This window comes from Triticum aestivum, chromosome 6B (genome assembly GCF_018294505.1).
Source record: "Triticum aestivum cultivar Chinese Spring chromosome 6B, IWGSC CS RefSeq v2.1, whole genome shotgun sequence".
NCBI classification, from domain to species: Eukaryota; Viridiplantae; Streptophyta; class Magnoliopsida; order Poales; family Poaceae; genus Triticum; species Triticum aestivum.
This window is the reverse complement of record NC_057810.1, coordinates 482,779,871-482,802,699: the sequence shown is the minus strand read 5'-3', so window position 1 is coordinate 482,802,699 and position 22,829 is coordinate 482,779,871. Positions and strand designations below refer to the sequence as shown.

The 22,829-nt window shown below is 44.9% G+C and overlaps 1 protein-coding gene across 1 annotated transcript; it reads right to left on the bottom strand.

Annotated features, from left to right (window-relative positions):
- Positions 1–619: 619 nt before the first annotated feature.
- LOC123139275 (uncharacterized) lies at positions 620–20,573 on the bottom strand. Its single transcript, XM_044559071.1, has 5 exons — positions 20,274–20,573; positions 20,158–20,207; positions 3,082–3,526; positions 1,625–1,743; positions 620–1,106 (listed from the first exon to the last, which is right to left on the bottom strand). The coding sequence occupies exons 1-5, from the start codon at positions 20,571–20,573 to the stop codon at positions 1,067–1,069; spliced, it is 954 nt and encodes a 317-aa protein (XP_044415006.1). The 3' UTR covers positions 620–1,066.
- Positions 20,574–22,829: the final 2,256 nt, after the last annotated feature.

Below are 22,829 nucleotides of genomic sequence, written 5' to 3'. Positions count from 1 at the left end.
CGCGCGGGCCACCATGGCCGAGCTCTCATACGCGTCACCGTTGCTGGCTCCGACGGTGGCAGGGTTCCTCCTATACGGAGGGGCTCTGTACTGGCTGGGCTGCTTCCGGGCCCCGCGGTGCACGTTGCCACTGGCGTGCTGTGAGGCATACCTGCTGTGCGTCGGGCGGGCGCGTTCCAAGCCGGTGGACACACCATCCTAAAACGCCTATGGGGAGGCCGCGTCCATGTTATCGAACTTCGTGTACCGTGCATGTTTCCATTGCCGTCGACGCCATCTGCTCATGATCGCCTGTCCCCGCTTCCACACACATGCTGCTATGCGGAGCAAGGTGGATGCAGAGATGGCGGTGTCTGGGAGTTCCATTTGTTATTTTCTAAACAATATATTTATGTCACCCCAATCTATGCTCCAGCCTCTTCTTATGTCATATAATCAATTTAAAGGACTAACAGACCTTGCGCCCGGGTGTGGGTGTGCGTGTCAAGTAACTGTAATCCATCTCTTTTTAATGGAATAAACAAAAACTGCGACGACCAAGAACAAGAAATGTCTACTCCTTCAGTTACATACTCATATATCAAGCTTTCAAAGTATATCTATTTTTCAGGTCTGGACAGATTCAAGCAACTGAGAGCATATTACCCTTTTTGTTCCAAATTAAACGGCCCAATCTTCCATCAGATTTACATGGGGCTGAGAGTTTAGAACAGACTTAAAAGTTGGATAGTAATTCGTGAAGACAGAGGAACTGCAACAGGGTACATTTTCCTACAAAGCAGCAAGCAAAACACCCTGATTCAATCTCTCTATCATAAATGAAAAGCATATAACTACTACATTACTTATAAATTAAAGATGTTTAGGAAGTCAATATATTAGCCATCAAAATCTGGGTGCCGGAGGAAACAAGAGGCAAAGAGAGAGGGCACCAAATTAGCTCTTTAGGCCACCCATGTCGCACCTCCCCGCGATTGGCCTTCCTGCTTAGGCATCACTGAGTGGCGATGCCATCGCGGCAGAGCTCTTGGACAAGACAACCCTCCTTAGTTCTTACCATTCTTGTTTAAAGAATTAAGTATATCATCATGATGGCCCATGAACCCCTGTAAAACACAATGATAGCAGTTAATGGCATACATATATTTGTAAGAAAACATATATATACTATGCATGCAGCAAACTTTGCTCATCTACGAAACAGAATATACTTCAACATTATATGGGTTAGCATATTATAGTACTGCACGTGTAGCAAAAACACCAAGCAACCAAGAACCTCCTGGATCAACAACAGAAACAACCAAGACGCACTGACCTCTCAATACAAATGACTAAACATATATAACTGTGCATGCAACAAAAACTAAACTCCCATGCATTGCAAAAGTGAACTCGTTCTGAATATATTTTAGATGAGGAGTACCAAACAAATTTCTAGTGAAGTATCATCACAAAAATGGTAATGGTAAGTGGAAAGGACAAAGACTACACAATTGTTATCTACAAAAAACTGGAGTAACTAAATTTCAAAGATCAACGGTGGTGCAAGTGGCATATTATGCCATTTTGAGCAAAAATCATGGAAGGTTGCAGCACGAAGGAATGGAATTTATTCAATCACTCTGAGAAGACCCGGCTGGTAGTAATGAGAAGTGTGTATTGCCGGCCATAGAGAATGAGATCATTCAGAGCGCGAGCTTCCAGTCGACGACCATATGAACCAAACATAGCAGCAAGCTTCTAGCCAGTGACCATATGAACCAAAGACCAGTCAGCATCCAGCGGACGACCATATGAATTAAAGATATCAGCTATATAAGCAGTACACTTTTCAGTATAGACTGAGATTGTTGTAGTAAAGGATGTAGCTAGAATCTGGATCGTAGATTCATGTGTACCTGTAGAAAATAGGAAAGGGGACATGAAATTATGCTGATAGAAATATAAATTCAATTGTGTGATTACTAATTCAAATTAAAAAGAAAATTCGTGAGGTGTCGCCGGCAGCAGATCCTACATCTCACAAAGTAAAACCTGCGACCACCGGCAAGACAGCTAAGCAAAGTAATTCGGTAGTTCTAATGAAACCAAATATCTTAAGCCTGGAGAGCCCTTCAAACTGAACCAAAATAATTGAATCATCACTAACAAATTTTCCATACATACATGCATGCCTAACTAATGCACCTGCGCTAACAAAAGAACATAAGAAAACATCAATGAATAATTATTCAGAAGTCAACATGGCTGAGAACCCATGGATCTAAATAAGACGTGTGTGCAGATCCCATTTTTATGGCTAGGTAGGCAATTAAACCAAGAAACAAAATGAGATGGGTATGGCTAAAAGCATAAGAGCATAGTCAGATTCGTGTAACAAAATACGAATGCCTAGGTAAGCAATTCTACCCAAAACAACTGAAGAAAAATTAAGAAGCGTAAACTATGCACTTCATTTCTCTTGCAAATTAAGCCATCAAACTAATACTAAATAGACCTTGACCTCTATATTTTTGGATCCAGTTATACAGGATTAAAATGTAGAGATGTTAAATGTAACAGGAAACTGAACCACTACCATCCGTGTGTGGCGGTAGGCAACAGAGAGAGAGATGGATTGGGTGAAGCCTAGCTTTAAAATTTGATATCCATATAATTAAATCTTGCCAATTTCTTAGTATGAACAGGAATGGTATTTTCATTGAAAATTTACATTCTGATCACTATTTCAGAGGAAGCAAAACATCATATCAGAGAGGCATCTCAATCAACTTCTACACTGAATTGAGAGTTGAGACAACATGAAAAGCTGCAAAAAAGAACCTTCCATCAATAATTCTTCAATACTGAAGGGAATGACCCTTCAACAAGAAACAAGTCATATTCAACCATATTGAAGGGGGATAACCATTGTGCGACGAAAAACTTGGCCCGTTCTAGGTATGCTCAGCTATGGAGGGTGCGACGCTGCTCCTGTTGAGGGACGGGAAGGAGGGAGAGCCGACGCACCACAATGGAACGAACTCACGAGGGAATAGCAACAAGGGCAGAGGAGGGCTGCGGTTGGCCGGTGCTCACCTTGTGCTCGTCCTGCTGGGCGGAAGAGGCAGCAGCAGCCTGAGAGGTGCCCCGCGAACCTCCCATTAAGCCGAGGAGGGAAGGGTGATGAGGAGGGCAGGGAGGTGCGGGCTCGTTCACCAGACGGGCCGCCGCCGCCCACACGCTGAGGCTGCCGTCCGCTCCACCATCGCTTGAGCTGCCTATGGCGGGGCCATGGTGAGGAGGGAGCCGCTTATGGCAGGCTATGGTGAGTAGGTAGGAGGAGGGAGGGAGTGTGGCAGCGAGGAGGAGGAGGAGGAGGAGGAAGGGAGTGTGGCGGCGAGGAGGAGTGAGGGCATGGCGGCTGTGGACTGAGGCTAGGGCTGCCGTTGTGCCCAATGGGCTCTCCCCGAGGAACAACCAACGGCACCCTTTAGCTCCGCACCCAGCCAACACACAGTGGACCCATCGATGAATTGGCCCACTGCTCATACACATGTGAAAAAAGGAATGAGGTAAAACATTCAGTTAATATCTAACGGCTCAGGGGAGAAGGGTGGGAAATTCACCATGATCAGACGGTCGAGAACAGCCCAATCGAGGGAGCTCTGTGGAGGCAATTTGGCTAGCATCCTTATAGGTTTAAATTTTATTTGAATTTAGGAAAAATGTGCGCTTTTCAAAATTGCATTTAGGCCCCAAATAAATGTTCATCTTGTCCGGCTTGATTTTAGAAGTCGGGAAAAAATTATTTCGGGATTTTTGGAGTCCGTTTAGTATTTCTTTCGTTTGATTTTCTGCGCAAAAATTATTTTAAAATAAAGTCCGAACCGACCTTGGGCCGTAACCGGTCAGGACTCCACCTGGCCGGGGTCTTTATATAGCACCGTCCCGGGCCGCCCCAGCCCAAGCCGCCACCCCAGCCCAAGCCGCCGCCGCGCCCCAAACCCTAACCCTAGCGCCACCGCCGCCGCCGTCGGAGCCGCCGCCCCGCGCCGGAGCCGCCGCCGAGGTTCACCCCGCCGCCGCCGTTTTTTTTTAGAAAAACCGTTCGGTTTTTCGTCGGTTTTTTTTATATCTGGTTTTTTATTTGATCGGTTTTTTTTCGGTTTAGGTTAATTAGCTTCGCTCATTCGTTCGTTTTAACGAACACATTCATAGTTTAAATCCAGATAACAAACATTCGTTCGTTAATCTGTTCGTCCTTTTTCTTTTTCTCGGATTTATTCCGCGATTTTTCTGATCGCGATTTCTGATCCGATTTTTGTTTTAGTATAACTTTTCGCTCGTTTATCGGAATCACGCGATTCAAGCGCCTAGAGTTTCGTCTCGAAACTCTCTTTTCGTTTAATCTACTCAAACAAGTTTTTGCTTCCATAAAATTTGACTTAGGTCCAGATTAGTAAATAAAGTTTGTTTCTTTCGCAGTTTGATCTTCGTTGCTTTGTTCGATTTGATTCTTTTTGCCAACCGGATTTCTTAAGTTGAACTTTCTGGTTAGATCTCTTATTTGAGTTTTACTTGTGCATTAGATGAGTACTTATTGTATGCTTGTTTGTTTGTTTGCTTGTGATAGAGTACCCGGATTGCGCCGCTTGCTACTTCGAATCCCTAGGTTTCACGGATCATCAGCAAGGCAAGTAACACTTTGATCATATCTCTTTACTACCCAGTTTTATTGCATTAGATCAACCCTCAAACAGTTGCATGATTAGGATCTGATTAAATTGTGGGTTTTGGAAAGTAGATGAGGTAGTACCTATTACATGTTGTATTATCAAACCCTTGGGAGTTACTTCTACGTTTGCTTATTATGCCATGCTATGCTAGTAGACGTGGATTGGGTGAGTGTATCCATGACAAATGTGAGATTGTTAATTAATGGTTTATTTAAGGTGGCAACTTTAATACACATCTGGGTGGATTGAGGTACCTGGGTATTCCAGGATTGCCTGCTTGTTTTTGGACCGCCACCCAGGCTCAAAGGGATCATAAGATTATTCATGCTAGAAACTTCTGTGTAGCCACATGCTATTATGGGCTCTAGCATAGCTAAGTAAGTCGTGCGAACTCTTACAGTGGTAGACTAGCAGATGTAGGGGATGTAGGTGGTACGGTCTACCTAATCGTAAGGTGCTAGCGCTTCTGAAGGACTATGTCTCGGTCATCCATTTCTCAAACACCATGCAGTGCGAGAAAACTAACGGAGGAGATCGAGTCTTGTGGGGAAAAGTGCGCAACCTCTGCAGAGTGTACAAACTAATCATGATTAGCCGTGTCCCCGGTTATGGACGTTTTGAGTATCTAGTACTTGGATTATCATGTGAATCTCATCATGTTACTTTAATTAATGTTGTTGGGTTTTTAATGATGATACTTAATTGGGATTGAGAATGCTGTCAATCATTCTCAATGTTTAACAACTACCATGATAGTTAAATAAAATTTATTCCGTTGCAGTAGGGAAAAACTGGCTTTATGCAAAAACTGTAACCATAGAGCTTTCCACCAGCCATATATGCATGTAGTATAGCATTATTTCTTCATTACTCTTTATGTGTTACATTGCCAGCATATTCCATGTGCTGACCCGTTTTCGGACTGCAACGTTAATGTTGCAGACTTTTCAGACGATGAGTAAGATGCTTTAGGATCGCGGTCCTATTGATGAGGACATGACTACCTTGGATATGACCAAATATATTGCATACATGCATATTTGTCAGGTGATTTCTAGTGCAAACTATTTAATAATCTATTTATGTTATCCAGAACAAAAATACTTCACACACTTTTGTGTTTTGTCTAATTGCAGGTGTATGGGACATTTGTACAATCCACATATGAAGATAAGGAAGAAAGAGATGTTTATTTGTTGTTCAAAAAGTTCTCTCACGTCACTTTTGGCCCAAGAGAAGGTAGAGTCCAAGTCTCTCACGTTCTGGATTCAGATTCGGACTGCACAGACATACCTGACTCAAAACGCCAACAACTTTTTCATACGGACTCCGAATTGGGTGATTCTTTTTTTGTTGGAAATTAGATTTCATGCTCTTTCCAACCCAATTGGAATCACCTTAAAATCCGTCCGGAGCGTTGAGTTATGTACCAAACAATCTGACGCTGCACCAGAATCCGAGTCAAACTACAAGGTGTTACATCACCTCCACTTGGGCCCATGAGCCTTGTACGACCTAGGGTTAGTTTTAGGCTGCCTTGGGACGTCCTCCCACCTCCTTGGTCGCCACCCCTTGCTCCTATATAAGTAGATCCATCTAGTAGCTTTTTCCTTGGGATTTGTTTAGTTAATAGTTAGCCATTGCAACTTCGTGTACTTCGTTTGTGTCCAACGACCAGACCAAGACCGCTTACGGATCCCCACCTTTATCAATACTTCATATATACTCGCAATATTCAGATTGCTTTTATCATATTCTTGCTTGTTCTTCGATTGCTTGTAGGAATAGACCTTCGTGGTCAGGTTGATTGTGCTCCAGCGTGGTCAATAACCTCTCGGAGTTGGTTTAGCGATTGCTAAGGCGCAACGCCGTGCACGTTTGTAGTCGGATCGTCAAAGTCATCTTCACCAAATCGATAGTTATCATCTCATCGAAAGATCGGGACACCCCGCCTCTATCAAGTGGTATCAGTTTTCAGGTTGCTCGGTGAGAATTTCCAGTTTTCCTAGATTAGATTTATTTTCTTATCTATTGTCCAAGAAAAAGCCACACAAAAAAAATTAGATCTGTTCATCCTTTATCCAAGCCAGTCTGAGCCTTTGCAATTTTCTATTCATTGCTTGCATAGTTGAATTATCGGTTGCATCGTCATGTCAGTTGCTGGTCTTAGCGTCTAGTTCCTTTAGAGTTTCGAGTTCTATTCACATTAGTCACGCTGCCGCTGCGTCATTATCCCTTCCGCTGTCCACCATCCCATCTATTAATTTCCACCACGTGCTACGCACTATTCATTGTCATAATCATAGTTGAGGTCATTCACATCTTCGCCTGATCCAATCTGCATCTTATCTAGTTTGTCTTGAAAAAAAAAGAAGATAGAGAAAAAAAAGAGAAAAAAGGAAAAAAAAGAAAAAGAGAGAGAAGAAAAAGAAAAAAAAAGCGTGAGAAAAAAAAGAGAGAAGAAAAAAAATTGGATCTATCTAGAATCAATCTCGTACCTGAATTCGGATTGAAATCTGTTTTGCGCACTGTTCAGTAAAACAGGTGTATCTTCCTCATACGAAGTCCGTTTTGGCTCCGTGAGTACTCAAAATTGAAGCTAGCGACGAGCCGCATCTAAATAGTTGCAGAAGCTAGTTCAATATTTGACACCTCAAAATTGGCTTCTAAATAGGTCTTTTTGCCCTTCGAAGTTCATGAACACAGCTTGTTCCAATTTTTCAGGCCAGTTTTAGAATTCTTTGACTCCTCATATCAACTCGGAATTGAGTGATTCTTTTTGCATTGGAAAGCTTGAGTTAGTAGCATTCTTTGAAAGAATTTATCAGAAAATTGTCTCAAACTTTTCAAGAGGAAAGTTGGAGAGAGAGTTGTTGTATATCCTGCTTGGCAGTTGTTTTTCATCTTTATCTTCACTGCCGTTGTGATCTTCACTTATATCTTGCTGTCAAGAGCTACTTAGTATCCTTCATTGATGCTAGTTGTGCTACGCCGTGACCTTATTAGTGTTCTAGGCTCGCGTCTCTAGTCCGGTCTAGCCTAGGACCAGCACAGTACCGTCGTTGAGCGTTTATTCAACATTGCATCTTTGAATTGATTATTGCTAATCTTTTACTACCATATATAGCCAACCCAGCTCCACATATTTCTACACCGTGTACACGTACACTCCCCTGGCAATCGCTTTACTCAATATTCGGAGTTACTTGACACCGCTGGTTGCCGATCACCGCCTGCTGCATGGTAAGAACTTGTAAGACATTGATATTTGCTTTACTATGAGCGTTTTACCACCACATCCTAGTAGTTATAGGAACATTATTTTTGGATTTTGTTTCTTGTTCTACTAATCATGACAGGATCCAGAGTCAATTCATGGGCTTTGTCGATCGCGGGAGACGTACCACCACCTTTGCAAATACCACAACCGTCACGAGAGGTGCACAAACATCCAAATGCACATGATCAGGTTAATGTATCTATACCACCATTTAATGGCCGTTTTAAACCTGCTTTATATATTGAATGGGAGTTAGACATAAAAATATATTTGCTTCCCATAATTTCGATGAACATAAAAAGGTTAAGGTTGCGGTTGGTTCTTTCACTGGTTATGCTTTGGTTTGGTGGAGTGAATATTGCCGGTTACACCCTGATTATATACCTACTACTTGGGATGATTTGAAACTTGCCACCTTATTATACTCGTGACATGATTAAGAAGTTGCAACACTTAAAACAAGGTAGTGAAACTGTAACAAAATATTATGATGATTTACAAACTACCTTGTTGCATTCCTCTTTAGAAGAAAGTGAAGATGATTTTATGGATAGATTTTGGGGAGGATTAAACCGTGATATTCAAGAGATACTAATTCATGAAGAGTGTTATCCTATGGACCATTTGTTTCATCTTGCTTGCAAAGCTGAACAGGAAATAAAACGACGTGTTGGCCACGAGGAGAACAAGCGCACGGTGCACATTCCAAGAGTTGATATGATTGTTCCTTGAACTACTAGGCATACTATGACAACCACATCCGTTGTTATCAGGACTACATCACCTCCACCATGTGACACATCGCCCCCGAGAGTGGCTACATCATCTGAGTTGATCATAAGAGGTAATGACAAAGGTACTGATCTTCCATCTCTACATGAGAATGATGAATGCCTTGTCAATTTGAATGCACCATCTGATGAGCTACCCACTACTTTGATCACACCACCTATTTTAGAGGACTACGTTGATAGTTTGACTTTGCCATGTGATCAAACAACTGAAATACCAACAATTTTGAGTGCACCCATTGAATTAACTATTGATGCAAAAGAACCAATGTTTAATCATTTTGATATGACCTCTAATCTTGGTGATGATTCTGTGTTGAATGACTTATTGCATGTTTGCTTATTTAAGCATGTTGTAGCATGTAAATTTGATGCAAGTAAGGTTTATTCACCAATGTTGGGATGGTTTAATGATGAACATTGTCAATCTTTTGAAATGAATAAGAGCTTCACTTATATGTGCAAACTAAGTTGCAATATTTTCATGCCTTCTACTTCTTGTGCTAATGTTTTGGCTTTAGATTTTATAAACTATGCAAGTTACTCATCTATTCATGTGTCATATATGCAAAAATCGAGGGAAGTAAAAATGGATGACATATACATATACAACATGTACACCTTGTCTCTTTTGTTAGCCACATTTCAGATTAAGCAACGCCGAGGACGGCTTTATTTTCAAGAAGGGGAGGATGATGATGACATGACTACCTTGGATATGACCAAATATATTGCATACATGCATATTTGTCAGGTGATTTCTAGTGCAAACTATTTAATAATCTATTTATGTTATCCAGAACAAAAATACTTCACACACTTTTGTGTTTTGTCTAATTGCAGGTGTATGGGACATTTGTACAATCCACATATGAAGATAAGGAAGAAAGAGATGTTTATTTGTTGTTCAAAAAGTTCTCTCACGTCACTTTTGGCCCAAGAGAAGATAGAGTCCAAGTCTCTTACGTTCTGGATTCAGATTCGGACTGCACAGACATACCTGACTCAAAACACCAACAACTTTTTCATACGGACTCCGAATTGGATGATTCTTTTTTTGTTGGAAATTAGATTTCATGCTCTTTCCAACCCAATTGGAATCACCTTAAAATCTGTCCGGAGCGTTGAGTTATGGACCAAACAATCTGACGCTGCACCAGAATCCGAGTCAAACTACAAGTCCAAAGGTGTTACATCACCTCCACTTGGGCCCATGAGCCTTGTACGACCTAGGGTTAGTTTTAGGCTGCCTTGGGACGTCCTCCCACCTCCTTGGTCACCACCCCTTGCTCCTATATAAGTAGATCCATCTAGTAGCTTTTTCCTTGGGATTTGTTTAGTTAAAAGTTAGCCATTGCAACTTCGTGTACTTCGTTTGTGTCCAACGACCAGACCAAGACCGCTTATGGATCCCCACCTTTATCAATACTTCATATATACTCGCAATATTCAGATTGCTTTTATCATATTCTTGCTTGTTCTTCGATTGCTTGCAGGAATAGACCTTCGTGGTCAGGTTGATTGTGCTCCAGCGTGGTCAATAACCTCTCGGAGTTGGTTTAGCGATTGCTAAGGCGCAACGTCGTGCACGTTTGTAGTCGGATCGTCAAAGTCATCTTCACCAAATCGATAGTTATCATCTCATCGAAAGATCGGGACACCCCGCCTCTATCACCTATACTCAGTGATGCCGTTGGAGTTGATGGACTCACTTATCTTCCAAGCCTTCCGCTGTTATTGTTATTAGATGGCCTTAAGCCATATTTATTGTATTAATCTCTCTTATGAGACATTCGATGTAATAAGTGTGTGATTGTCACTCTGTTATAAATCCTTCAAGTAATGTGTGTGTTAGCATTACTGATCCAGGGATGACACTGATGCACAGAGATCGGACTGTTTGAGGTCTGGTCGCTACAGCATCAATGATGTTCAATTCTCCTCTCAACCTGCAAAACACTTTCTCATCAAGTGGTTTAGTGAAAATATCCGCTAATTGCTTTTCGGTGCGAACATGCTTAAGATTAATGTCAACCTTAGCAACATGATCTCGAATGAAATGATGACGAACTTCAATATGCTTAGTTCGAGAATGTTGCACGGGATTATGAGCAATTTTGATAGCACTTTCATTGTCACAAAGCAATGGAACATGTTTCACATATATCCCATAATCTTTAAGAGTTTGGGTCATCCAAAGTAATTGAGCACAACATGAACCCGCGGCAATGCATTCCGCTTCAGCGGTGGATAAGGATACCGAGTTTTGTTTCTTGGAAGACCAAGACACAAGAGATCTACCAAGAAATTGACAAGTACCCGAAGTGGACTTTCTATCAACCTTGTCTCCGGCATAGTCTGAGTCGGAGTAGCCAACAAGATCGAAAGAGGCCCTCTTAGGATACCAAATGCCAAAATTTGGTGTATGAATTAAATATCTCAATATCCTTTTCACGGCCTTAAGATGACAATTTTTAGGTGCAGCTTGATATCTTGCACACATGCACATACTTAGCATAATATCGGGACATGAAGCACATAGATATAACAATGAACCAATCATAGAGCGATAAACCTTTTGATCAACCGGTTCACCATCTTTGGTTAAATCAGGATGTCCACTAGTAGGCATGGGTGTAGTCATACCTTTGCATTCCTGCATATTGAACTTCTTGAATAAGTCCTTAGTGTACTTCGTTTGAGATACGAAAGTACCTTCCTTAGTTTGGTTGATTTGCAACCCAAGAAAGAATTTGAGTTCACTCATCATTGACATCTCAAACGTCTCCGACATTAGCTTTCCAAACTTCTCACTAAAATGAGGGTTAGTTGATCCAAATATAATATCATCAACATAAATTTGGCATACAAATAATTCTCCATTAACCCTTTTAGTAAAAAGTGTAGACTCAATTTTCCCAATTTCAAAGCCTTTTTCAATAAGGAACTTGGTTAAGCATTTATACCAAGCTCTAGGAGCTTGTTTAAGACCATAAAGATCTTTGCGAAGTTTATAGACATGATTGTGTTTCTTAGGATTAATAAAGCCGAGAGGTTGTTTAACATAAACTTCCTCCTCTATTTCACCATTTAGAAAAGCACTTTTAATGTCCATTTGGTACAAGGTGATATCATGGTGATTAGCATAGGCAAGTAAGATGCAAATGGACTCAAGTCTAGCAACGGGAGCATAAGTCTCACCATAGTCCATACCTTCGACTTGTGTGTAGCCTTGGGCAACGAGACGTGCTTTGTTGCGAACTACTTGTCCATCTTCATCTTGCTTGTTGCGAAACACCCATTTGGTACCGATGATGTTGTGGTTGTTGTCGAGCTTCTCAACCAATGTCCAAACTTGATTTCTCTCAAAGTTGTGTAGCTCTTCATGCATAGCATTTGTCCAATCCAGATCCTCCAATGCTTCTTCGACCTTCATAGGTTCAATGTTAGAGATGAATGAATAGTTTTCACAAAAGTTAGCTAAACGAGTTTTAGAGCGAGTGATTCTCCCGGTTTCGATATCATTGTAGATTTTCTTGACGGGATGGTCTTTAGCAATTCTTGCTCGAACTCGTGAAAGCTTTTTCTTGGGTCTTGGTTGAACATATTCTTCATCTTGTTCTTATTCTTCTTGGCCTTTTTCATTATTGGTGTTGTCGTTCTCTTGTCGTGGTGGAGAAGGAGGTTGTTGACGTTCTTGATGTACTTCCTCGTTTTCTTCATCTTGGTGTGTTCCACTTGTGGATGCTTCCGTATCAACTCTTGGTTCACCTTGTCGTGAAGTAGAAGCTTCCACTTGGACGGACGAGGTACTCTCATTCACCTCCGTTGGACGGATCTTGCCAATAGACAAGTCTTGGATTGCTTCCCAGGGATCTTTGTCTCCTACATTAATTGGCAATTGCTCTACTTGCGAGTCGTTAAATTCATCAAACTTCACATCTACCGTTTCTTCAACCTTTCGGGTGAAATTGTTGTAGACACGGTATGTGTGAGAGTTTGAGACATAACCAAGTAGGAAACCTTCATCAGACTTAGGAGCAAATTTAGAACGACGATGCTTATCAAGAATGTAGCACTTTGAGCCGAATACTCAAAAGTATCCAACTTGGGGTTTGTTACCGGTGAGGAGCTCGTATGCCGTCTTGCCGAGTAGCTTGTGAAGATACAAGCGATTTGTTGCATGACAAGCTGTCTCAACCGCTTCTGCCCAAAAGTGCTTTGGCATCTTGTACTCATCAAGCATCGTTCTCGCCATTTCGATGAGCATCCGGTTCTTCCTCTCAACAACTCCATTTTGTTGAGGTGTGTACGTAGCCGAGAACTCGTGTGAAATCCCTTCTTCGTCGAGGAAGGTGTTCACATTTGTGTTCTTGAACTCCGTTCCGTTGTCGCTGCGAACCTTCTTGATCTTCACTTCAAATTGATTTTGAGCCTTCCTGGCGAAGTTTTTGAAGATCTTTTGGACCTGCGATTTGTCATCGAGAAAGAACACCCACGTAAATCTTGAAAAATCATCAACTATAACTAGACCAACAGAATTTCCACCGAGACTTTTGTAAGTGTTGGGACCAAAGAGATCCATGTGAAGTAGCTCAAGTGGCCTCCTTGTGGTCATGATGTTGTTCACAGGATGCCTTCCTCCAACCTGTTTACCTGCTTGACAAGCACTGCAAAGTCTATCCTTATCAAATATAACATCGTTAACACCAAGGATATGATTCCCTTTAATAAGCTTGTCAAGATTTCTCATGCCAACGTGACCTAGTCGTCTATGCCATAACCAACCTTTAGAGGATTTAGCAATGAAGCAAGTTCTAGGTTGAGCCTTCTTAGTGAAATCAACAATGTAAAGATCACCTCTACGTATACCGGTAAAGACCATTTTATGATTGTCTCTTCGAAACACTTGGCAATCTACTTCAGTAAATAGAACATTGAAACCGAAATCAGCAAGTCTAGATACTGAAAATAAGTTGTAACCAATAGATTCAACGAGCATAACATTCTGAATGGAGCTATCATGTGAGATGGCCACCTTACCGAGGCCAACCACCTTACCCTTTGAGTTGTCACCGAAAGTGACATACTTTCGAGGACTATCATTTTCAGCAAGCTCACGAAACATGTCTTTATCTCCGGTCATGTGATCGGTACATCCCCTATCAAGAACCCATTCCTTTCCTCCTGCCATATATCCCTGAAGATTTGCCATAAGACCAAAGTGTCTCATTGCATCATCGAGATCAAAGTCATCATCATCATCATCCTCATCATAGTATCCATGTTCAACATCAGCATGTGGTGAATCAATTCCTAGTGAGAGTGATTCATTAGTATGAGTTTGAAAATAATCTCCTCTATGAATTCTAGTAGCTTCGGAAATAATATCGCTAATATTTCCGACATTTCCTTTGGCACGCATAAGATTTGTAAGTTCAAACAGACAATTACCAAACATAGGATCATTGGAATTCATCTTACTCAAGGCAATAGACTTATGAAGAATTTCATCCAGATTTTTCAAGGAATAATTTGGATATCGTTCCTCAAGAAATTTCCATATAGTGTAGGCACACTCAAGAGTAGGCAGTTTTCCAATCAAGTTTCTAGGCAAGCCTCTAGTGATAAGATTAACAGTTCTAACATTCCTAATCATGTCAATAGACTCATCAAGGGTAGGATGCATAGGATCAACATGAGGTGCACAAGGACTAGCAATGTACTTGTTCAAATGATATTGATTGAAAATCACAAGCATCTCATTTTTTCACTCATGAAAATACTCTCCATCAAGTATAGGCACTCTATATCTAAGACTCCCCAAAGTAGACTCATCCATCTTCCTCCAATGGTAATCAAACCAAAGCAATGGAAACCTGGATCTGATACCACTTGTAGGACCTTGAGAAGTATGTCTAAAGGGGGGGTGTTTAGACTACTTGACCAATTAAAAATTATGCCTATTCCCAATTTTAGTCTTTGGCAGATTTTAGCTATCTTAGCACAAGTCAAGCAATCTTCACACAATTCAAGCAAGCATGCAAAGAGTATATGAGCAGCGGAAAGTAAAGCATGCAACTTGCAAGAATGTAAAGGGAAGGGTTTGGAGATTTCAAACGCAATTTGGAGACATGGTGATTTTTGAGCCGTGGTTCCGATAGGTGGTGCTATCGTACATCCACGTTGATGGAGACTTCAACCCATAAAGGGTAACAGTTGCGCGAGTCCATGGAGGGCTCCACCCACGAAGGGTCCACGAAGAAGCAACCGTGTCTATCCCACCATGGCCATCGCCCACGAAGGACTTGCCTCACTAGCGGTAGATCTTCACGAAGTAGGCGATCTCCTTGCCCTTACAAACTCATTGGTTCAACTCCACAATCTTGTTGGAGGCTCCCAAGTGACACCTAGCCAATCTAGGAGACACCACTCTCCAATAAGTAACAAATGGTGTGTTGATGATGAACTCCTTGCTCTTGTGCTTCAAATGATAGTCTCCCCAACACTCAACTCTCTCTCACAGGATTTGGATCTGATGGAAAGAAGATTTGAGTGGAAAGCAACTTGGGGAAGGCTAGAGATCAAGATTCATATGGTAGGAATGGAATATCTTGGCCTCAACACATGAGTAGGTAGTTCTCTCTCAGAAATGGTAAGTTGGAAGTGTAGGTTTGTTCTGATGGCTCTCTCCACGAATGAAGAGGAGGTGGAGGGGTATATATAGCCTCCACACAAAATCTAACTGTTACACACAATTTACCAATCTCAATGGGACCGAATCAACAAACTTGGTCAGACCGATTCAGTAAACAATGTGACCGTTAGGGTTTTCGGTGGGACCGACATGCAACTCGGTAGGACCGATATGGTTAGGGTTAGGGCATAACATAATCTCGATGAGACCGATTACACAAACTCGGTGAGACCGATTTTGGTAATAAGCTAACCAGAGAGTTGGTCAGGCAAACTCGGTGGGACCGATTACTCAAACTCGGTGGGACCGATTTTGGTAATAACTTAACCAGAGAGTTTGCATTGTAATCTCGGTAGTACCGATTGCTCAAACTCGGTAAGACCGATTTTGACAATGGGTATACACAGAGAGATTACAATCCCATCTCGGTGAGACCGAGATCCCTATCGGTGAGACTGATTTGCCTAGGGTTTGTGGAAGTGGCTATGACATCTGAACTCGGTGGCGCCAGATAGGAAGAATCGGTGGGGCCGAGTTTGACTTTAGGTTTAGGTCATATGTGTGGATGTGGGAAAGTAGTTGAGGGCTTTGGTGCATATCACTAAGCACTGTGGAGCAAGAAACTCATTAAGCAACACCTCATCCCCTCTTGATAGTATTGGCTTTTCCTATAGACTCAATGTGATCTTGGATCACTAAAATATAAGATGAAGAGTCTTGAGCTTGAAGCTTGAGCCAATCCTTTGTCCTTAGCATCTTTAAAGAGTTCTACATCCTTTAGTCCATGCCACTCCATTGTTGAACTTGTCTGAAATATACTAGGTAAACATGTTAATCCAACAAGAGATATGTTGACATTAATTACAAAAATCACCTAGGGAGCACTTGTGCTTTCACCTGCGCCAAGCAGCCTTCTCAATTTCTTGTCGGGGCGTTGTTACTGCGGCCGGAAGGAGAAGAGGACGGGGGCATGGAGCCTCGGCGGTTTCTCAGCACATGTTAGAATCTAAGGTAGCACAATATCCTGGGAAAGTACGCATGCATATATATATATATATATATATATATATATATATACATGGAAACTAGCAGGAAACTGCACATGCTAAAAACTATCTGGCTACATGCAGGATCTGCGCCTGGCTCTATACATAGGGTTACATGCCTTGCCGGCAAGGCTAGTACAAAAGGGGGTTGCCGGAGCTCCCGGCAATCACGCCCTATGGATAAAACTTGCGAAGATGTTCGATATTCCAGGAGTTGCTCACTGGAATGCCATCTTCGGTCTCCAGGCGGACTGCGCCGGGCCTGGTGACTCATATTACCCGATAGGGGCCTTCCCACTTTGGCGTCAACTTTTTTGAATTCTTGGTGGATTGAACACGCCGAAGAACAAGGTCGCCTTCCTCAAGGCTTCGGGCGTGAAACTTGCGGCTATGATAGCGGTACAAGGCTTGCTGGTAGCGAGCGGCTCACACAGCAGCTCGAAGATGATCTTCCTCAAGGAGCGTTGCATCATCTTGGCGCAACTGCTCTTGCTCAAGCTCATCATAAGCGACCACTCGAGGTGACCTATATATGAGTTCATTGAGGAGAACTACTTCTTCCCCGTAGACCAGGGCAAAGGGTGTTTGGCCAGTGGCTCGATTTGGTGTCGTTCTGATTGGCCAAAGAACTGTTGGCAATTCATCAATCCAGTACCTTCCACACTTGCACAGCTTGTCGAAGGTTCTTATTTTGAGGCCTCACAAGACTTCAGCATTTGCCCTTTCGGCTTGGGCATTGCTTCTTGGATGAGCAACAAAAGCAAAGAAAGCCTTGCTGCCAAGGTCCTGGACATACTGCATGAAGGTGCGGCTCATGAACTGTGTGCCGTTGTCGGTGATGACTCTATTTGGCACACCGAAATGACAAATGAGTCCCTTGAAGAACTTGACGGCCGATTGCGCTGTCACCTTTCTCACTGGCTCCACTTTCGGCCACTTTGTGAACTTGTCAATCGCGTCGTACAAGTACTCAAAGCCCTCGACAACGCGAGGAAAGGGGCCCAGTATGTCGAGCCCCCAGACTAAAAATGGCCAGGAGAGAGGGAATGTTTGACAGGCTTGAGCTGGTTAATGAAGCTTCTTTGAATGGAACTGGCACGCTTCACACTTGGTTACTAGTGATGTCGCATCCTGGAGGGCAGTGGGCCAGAAGAAACCTTGCCGGAATGCTTTGCCGACAAGGGCTCTTGACCGTATGTGGGAGCCATATATGCCTCCGTGTATCTCTGCCAACAGCTCCAGTCCGTCCTCCCAAGGAATACACTTCAATTTCAAGATGTTCGGCCTTCTTCTGTAAAGGGCATCATCCACAAACTAGTACATGCTAGAACGACGAGCTACTTTCTCTGCTTCTTCCTGCTCCTCAGGGAGCTCCCCTGTTTGGAGGAAATAGACTGTATGTTGTTCCCATGCTGGAGCCTGAGGCTCAACAGCAAGGACCAAAGGCATCTTTTCTACTGTGGGGACAACCACCTCAACGGAAAGGGCATGGGGCCTTGTCGGGGGGTGCTGCTCCTCGGCAAGCTTGGGGTACCCGACAACTTCTTTAACGGCGGCTCCTGGGAGCTCTGCGGGAAACTACTTGCCGGGCCCCGCCTTCCTTCGCTTGTTCTGTTCTACTGATGGTTCTACGGATGGTTGAGTCAATGGAAGCACAAAGGTACATGGTTCCACAGGTAGCTTGAGGGTTGCGCGCTTTGACAAGTCATCGACGATGCTGTTCTCTGCCCGAGGAACATGCTCCACTTGCAGACCATCAAAGCGCTCTTCCAACTTCTTCACTTCATCCACGTAAGCCTCCATCAGCGGGCTCTGATAATCCTTGTTAACTTGCCTGATGACAAGTTGTAAATCTCCTCTGATAATAAGCTTCCTGATCCCGAGGTCCGCCGCGGTCCTGAGACCAGCAAGCAGCCCCTCGTATTCTGCGGTGTTGGTTGTCAACCTCTCCCGAGGGAAGTGCATCTGGATCACATACTCGAGGCATTCTCCGGTGGGCGCGACGAGCAACACGCCGGCGCCAGCACCTTGTAACGAGAAAGCTCCATCGAAGTACATAATCCAATGACTACTTGCCTCTTTGCCGGGAAGGGTGGTTTCTTGAACTTCTTCGTCGGGCGTGGATGTCCATTCTGCTATGAATTCTGCCATGGCTCTGCTCTTGATCGTCGAGGTACTTTCAAATCTGAGCCCAAAGCTTGACAACTGTACTGCCCACTCCACAATCCTTCCCGTTGCATCTGGATTGTGCAAAATTCGTTGCAACGGAAGGCGAGTGACGACGGTGATCTCACACGCTTGAAAATAGTGGTGTAGCTTCCTCGAGGCCATAAGAAGGCCGAAAAGCAACTTTTGCATGCCAGAATAACTCAACCTAGCCCCCTGCAAGAGGGAGCTGACAAAGTAGACTGGGTGTTGCACCACCTTTTTCTTCTGTTTCACCTTGCTTGCTCGTGCGGACACTGCCTTGCCGGGATCAGATCCGGTCGAGGGCCCCTCCTTGCCAGGCTCAGGTCCTGCCGGGGATCCTCCCTCGCCGGGATCGGGCCTTGTCGGACCCAGTTCTGCACCTAAGGGCCTTGCTGCTGCTGTTGCCTCCTCCTCAACTTCTCTCTATGCCACTAGCGCAGCACCGACCACTTGATTTTTGCCGCCAGGTACAACAGCAACGGCTCTTGTGGCTTGGGCGCGACCAGTATTGGCATAGAGGAGAGGTATCTCTTCAAATCTTGCAGTGCTGCCTCTGCCTCCGGGGTCCATTTCATTGGACCCGCCTTTTTCAGAATCTTGAAAAAGGGGAGGGCATGCTCAACAGATTTAGAGATGAACCTACTTAGGGCGGCGACGCAGCCGGCAAGCCTTCAGACATCTTTGACTCGTCTTGTTGCCTCAATTTTCTCAATTGCTTTGATCTTGTCGGGATTTTCTTCCATTCCACGTTGAGACACAAAGAACCCAAGAAGTTTACCAGACAAAACATCGGACACACACTTCTCTGGGTTGATCCTGCGCAAGTTTGCAAAAGTTTCTTCCAAGTCCTGCACGAGCGTGGCCCTGTCCTTGGTTTTGACCACTATATCATCCATGTAAGCTTCCATATTTATATGGAGCTGGGGCTCAAAACCAATTTGGACCGCTCGGGTGAACGTCGAACCAGCGCTCTTCAACCCGAAAGGGCATTCGTACAAAATAGTACGTACCACATGGGGTGATGAACGTGGTATTCTCTTCATCTTCCTTCGTCATGATGATCTGATGATAGCGTGAGTAAGCATCAAGGAACGATAGCAGGTCGCACCCAATAGTGGAGTACACTATCTTGTCAATACATGGTAATGGGAAAGGATCCTTTGGACACGCTTTATTGATATCAGTATAGTTGATACATAGCCTCCACTTCCCATTCGCCTTACGTACTACTACTGGATTGGCCAACCACGTCGGGTGGAGAACTCCCTTGACCAAACCTGCCGCCTCCAACTTCCTGATCTCCTCGATGATAAACTCATGTCGCTCCAAAGCTTGCTTTCTGACCTTTTACTTGACGGGTTGTGCATGAGGGCAGATAGCAAGATGGTGCTCAATCTCTTCCCTGGGAACGCCGGGGATGTCGGATGCTTGCCATGCAAACACGTCGACATTCACCCGCGGGAAGGCGGCGAGCATGCTTTCCTATTTGCTATCAAGGGTGGAGCTTATGGTAAAAGCTCTGCCTGTGCCATCCTCCTTGACGGATACCTTCTTGGTTTCCGGTAGGGCCGCTTTAGACTTCTTGCTCTTGCCGGTAGAGCTCTCTGGCACGTCCTTAGCGGGAACACAGCACTCCGAAGAGGTGTGTTTGCCGGAGTAATTGCAGGAACCCTTGCTGGAGCCAGGAGTCTTGTCGGCGGCCGAGGCCTTACTGGTCTTCTTCTCGGTGGCAGGAGTAGGTGCCTTGGCGGTAGACGCTGAAACCGCCTCTCGATAGAGCTGATCGGCGCAGATGAGCGCATCCTTCCTATCACAGCCGATGATGATGATGCTCATCGGGTCGGGCATCTTCAGCTTCTTATATGCATAGTGTGATGCTGCCATGAACTTGGACAGCGTTGGGCGGCCAAGGATCCCATTGTATCGAAACGGGATCTCAGCGACATCGAAAACGATCCTCTCTATCCTATAGTTGAGGTCACCACCAAATGTAACTGGTAGTGTGACCTTTCCCTTGGGCTGACTCCTCCCCAGATTGATCCCTTGGAATGTGCCCGTCTCCTCGAGATCTTCATCGAGGATCTGCAGCCTCTTGACCACATTGGACGAGTTCAAGTTAAGGTCGGGCCCACCGTCAACTAACATCTTCGTCACCTTGAGATTGCGTATTGTTGGGGATACCAACAACGATAGGCGTGTGGGACCACCTCAACGGCTTCTAGGCGTCGACCATTGGTTTCATTGCATTAATCTCATGCGCCCATTGTCTTAGTTGGTGGTGGGAATAATGCAACAAAGCACCTCCATAAACACACATGACTTCTGTCGCTTTCTGGAACTCATGCTCGGTGGGTTTGTTATCATCGTCTTGATCATCATCCTCCTCTCTTTTGTCACGGCCTCGGGCAGGCCTCTCTTGTTGCTTCTCCTTGTTGCCGCATCCCCCTTGGCCGCCGCGCTTCTTGTCGGACCCTTCAGCGCCTCCTTGGCCCTTCTCCTTGTCTCGTCTCTCGTACTCAACCCTTTGCTTCTCCATCAGCAACTCCACTTGGCGGCAGTTCTGGAGGTCGTGGCCCTTGGTACGGTGAAACTTCCAGTACTGCTTGTCGGAGCCCTCTGACTTGCAGGCAGCCGGCAAGGCCCGGCAGGCACCTGACAATCTCCTTGCCGGGGTCATCAACCTTGGCCTTCTTGGCGGTGTCGGGGTCGCCGGATTCCTTGATGGCAAGCACAGTCTTGCCCTTGTGCTTCCTGTTGCGTCGCCGGCCCTTCTTTGCCGGGGCGATGATGTCTTCATCTTCTGACTCACTTCCCGCGTCGGCATCCTCGCCGGGGTACTTCCTTCCTTCCTCAGCTCGGGCACATCTGCCAGCCAGGACGTACAGCTCGGCAACATCTGCAACCATGTTCATGGCCAACTCTTCACGCATCTTGCGATTGCGCATGTTCTGATGGAACGCGCCGATGACAGCCGCAGGATGAACATCGTGGGTGTTGTACTGCACACAGTTGAATCTTGGTATGTACTTGCGCAAGGATTCGCCGTTCCTCTGAGGGATCATGTGCAAATCACTTGCTTGTCCAGGAGCTACGTGGCCGCCCGTGAAGTCACCAACAAACTCGTGGCACAGATCAGACCAAGAGGAGATGGAGTCTATCGGCATGTGCATCAACCATGACCTGACATTGGGTTTGAGTGCCAATGCGAAATAGTTGGCGAGTACCTTGTCATCTCGTGCCCCGGTAGCTTGCATCGTGATGGTGTAAATGCTCAGGAACTCGGACGGATGAGTTTTGTTGTCATACTTCTCCGAGACCTCCAGTTTGAACATGCGGGTGTTGGGCCACCGGAGCTGCCGCATCTCATGGGTGAACGCTGCACAGGTTATTGCATAGGGCAAGTCGCTAGCGTCCCCTGGCGCAGGCTTGTACGCAGTAGGCCCAGCACGCCTATCAGACTGGTGTCATGCCTCCCGTCACCGCTCGATACTAGTCCGGGCATCCTTCTTGAGGCGCTCTCGAAGAACTTGACGTAGGTCACGGTGCGTCCGTGGGTCTGACGACGCGCTCGCGACAGCGCTTCTGCTCATGTGGGTGGCAGCGACAAGTGCAAGGAATAGAAGGAACTCGGACTTCTAACTATGTTAGAAGGAGTCCAATCACAATTCCGCGGCCGCACACTCTTTTAGCCAGCATCATGGTGTGCATGTCGGCCTGCGTGTCTTGAGAGTGACGCTGAGGGCTTTTGCCATGGTGACGCCCGGGGTCTTCAGCATCATGGCGCAGTTCGTCACGCACGAGCTAAGAGGACCGTGGTGCATGCGTTGGTGAGGTCGACCTCCTGTCCTTGGAGGTCCCCGCACCACCCACAAGTAGCACAGCTCCATCCCTGGGCACAGCGGTGCGCCCACCACCGTTGCCGCTATGGAGGATGTCGGCTGCCTGGCTTCTTGTATTCGGATGGTTTGGACGATCTCGATCTCCTCCACCACTGGTGCCCGCCACGTCGGCCGTTTGTGCAGGTGCGAGCGGAGCGGCCCCGGACGGGCCGATCACAACGGTCGTCTTCTTCTTCGGTGCCATGGCGATGAAGGAACTACTATA

Coding starts and splice junctions, on each gene's coding strand:
- LOC123139275 (XM_044559071.1), bottom strand. CDS start 20,573: ATGCCCGACCCGATGAGCATCATCATCATCGGCTGTGATAGGAAGGAT. Junction 20,208..20,273: donor CCCTACCGGAAACCAAGAAG/GTATCCGTCAAG, acceptor GATAGCAAATAG/GAAAGCATGCTCGCCGCCTT. Junction 3,527..20,157: donor AATGTCGACGTGTTTGCATG/GCAAGCATCCGA, acceptor GTGTATGAGCAG/TGGGCCAATTCATCGATGGG.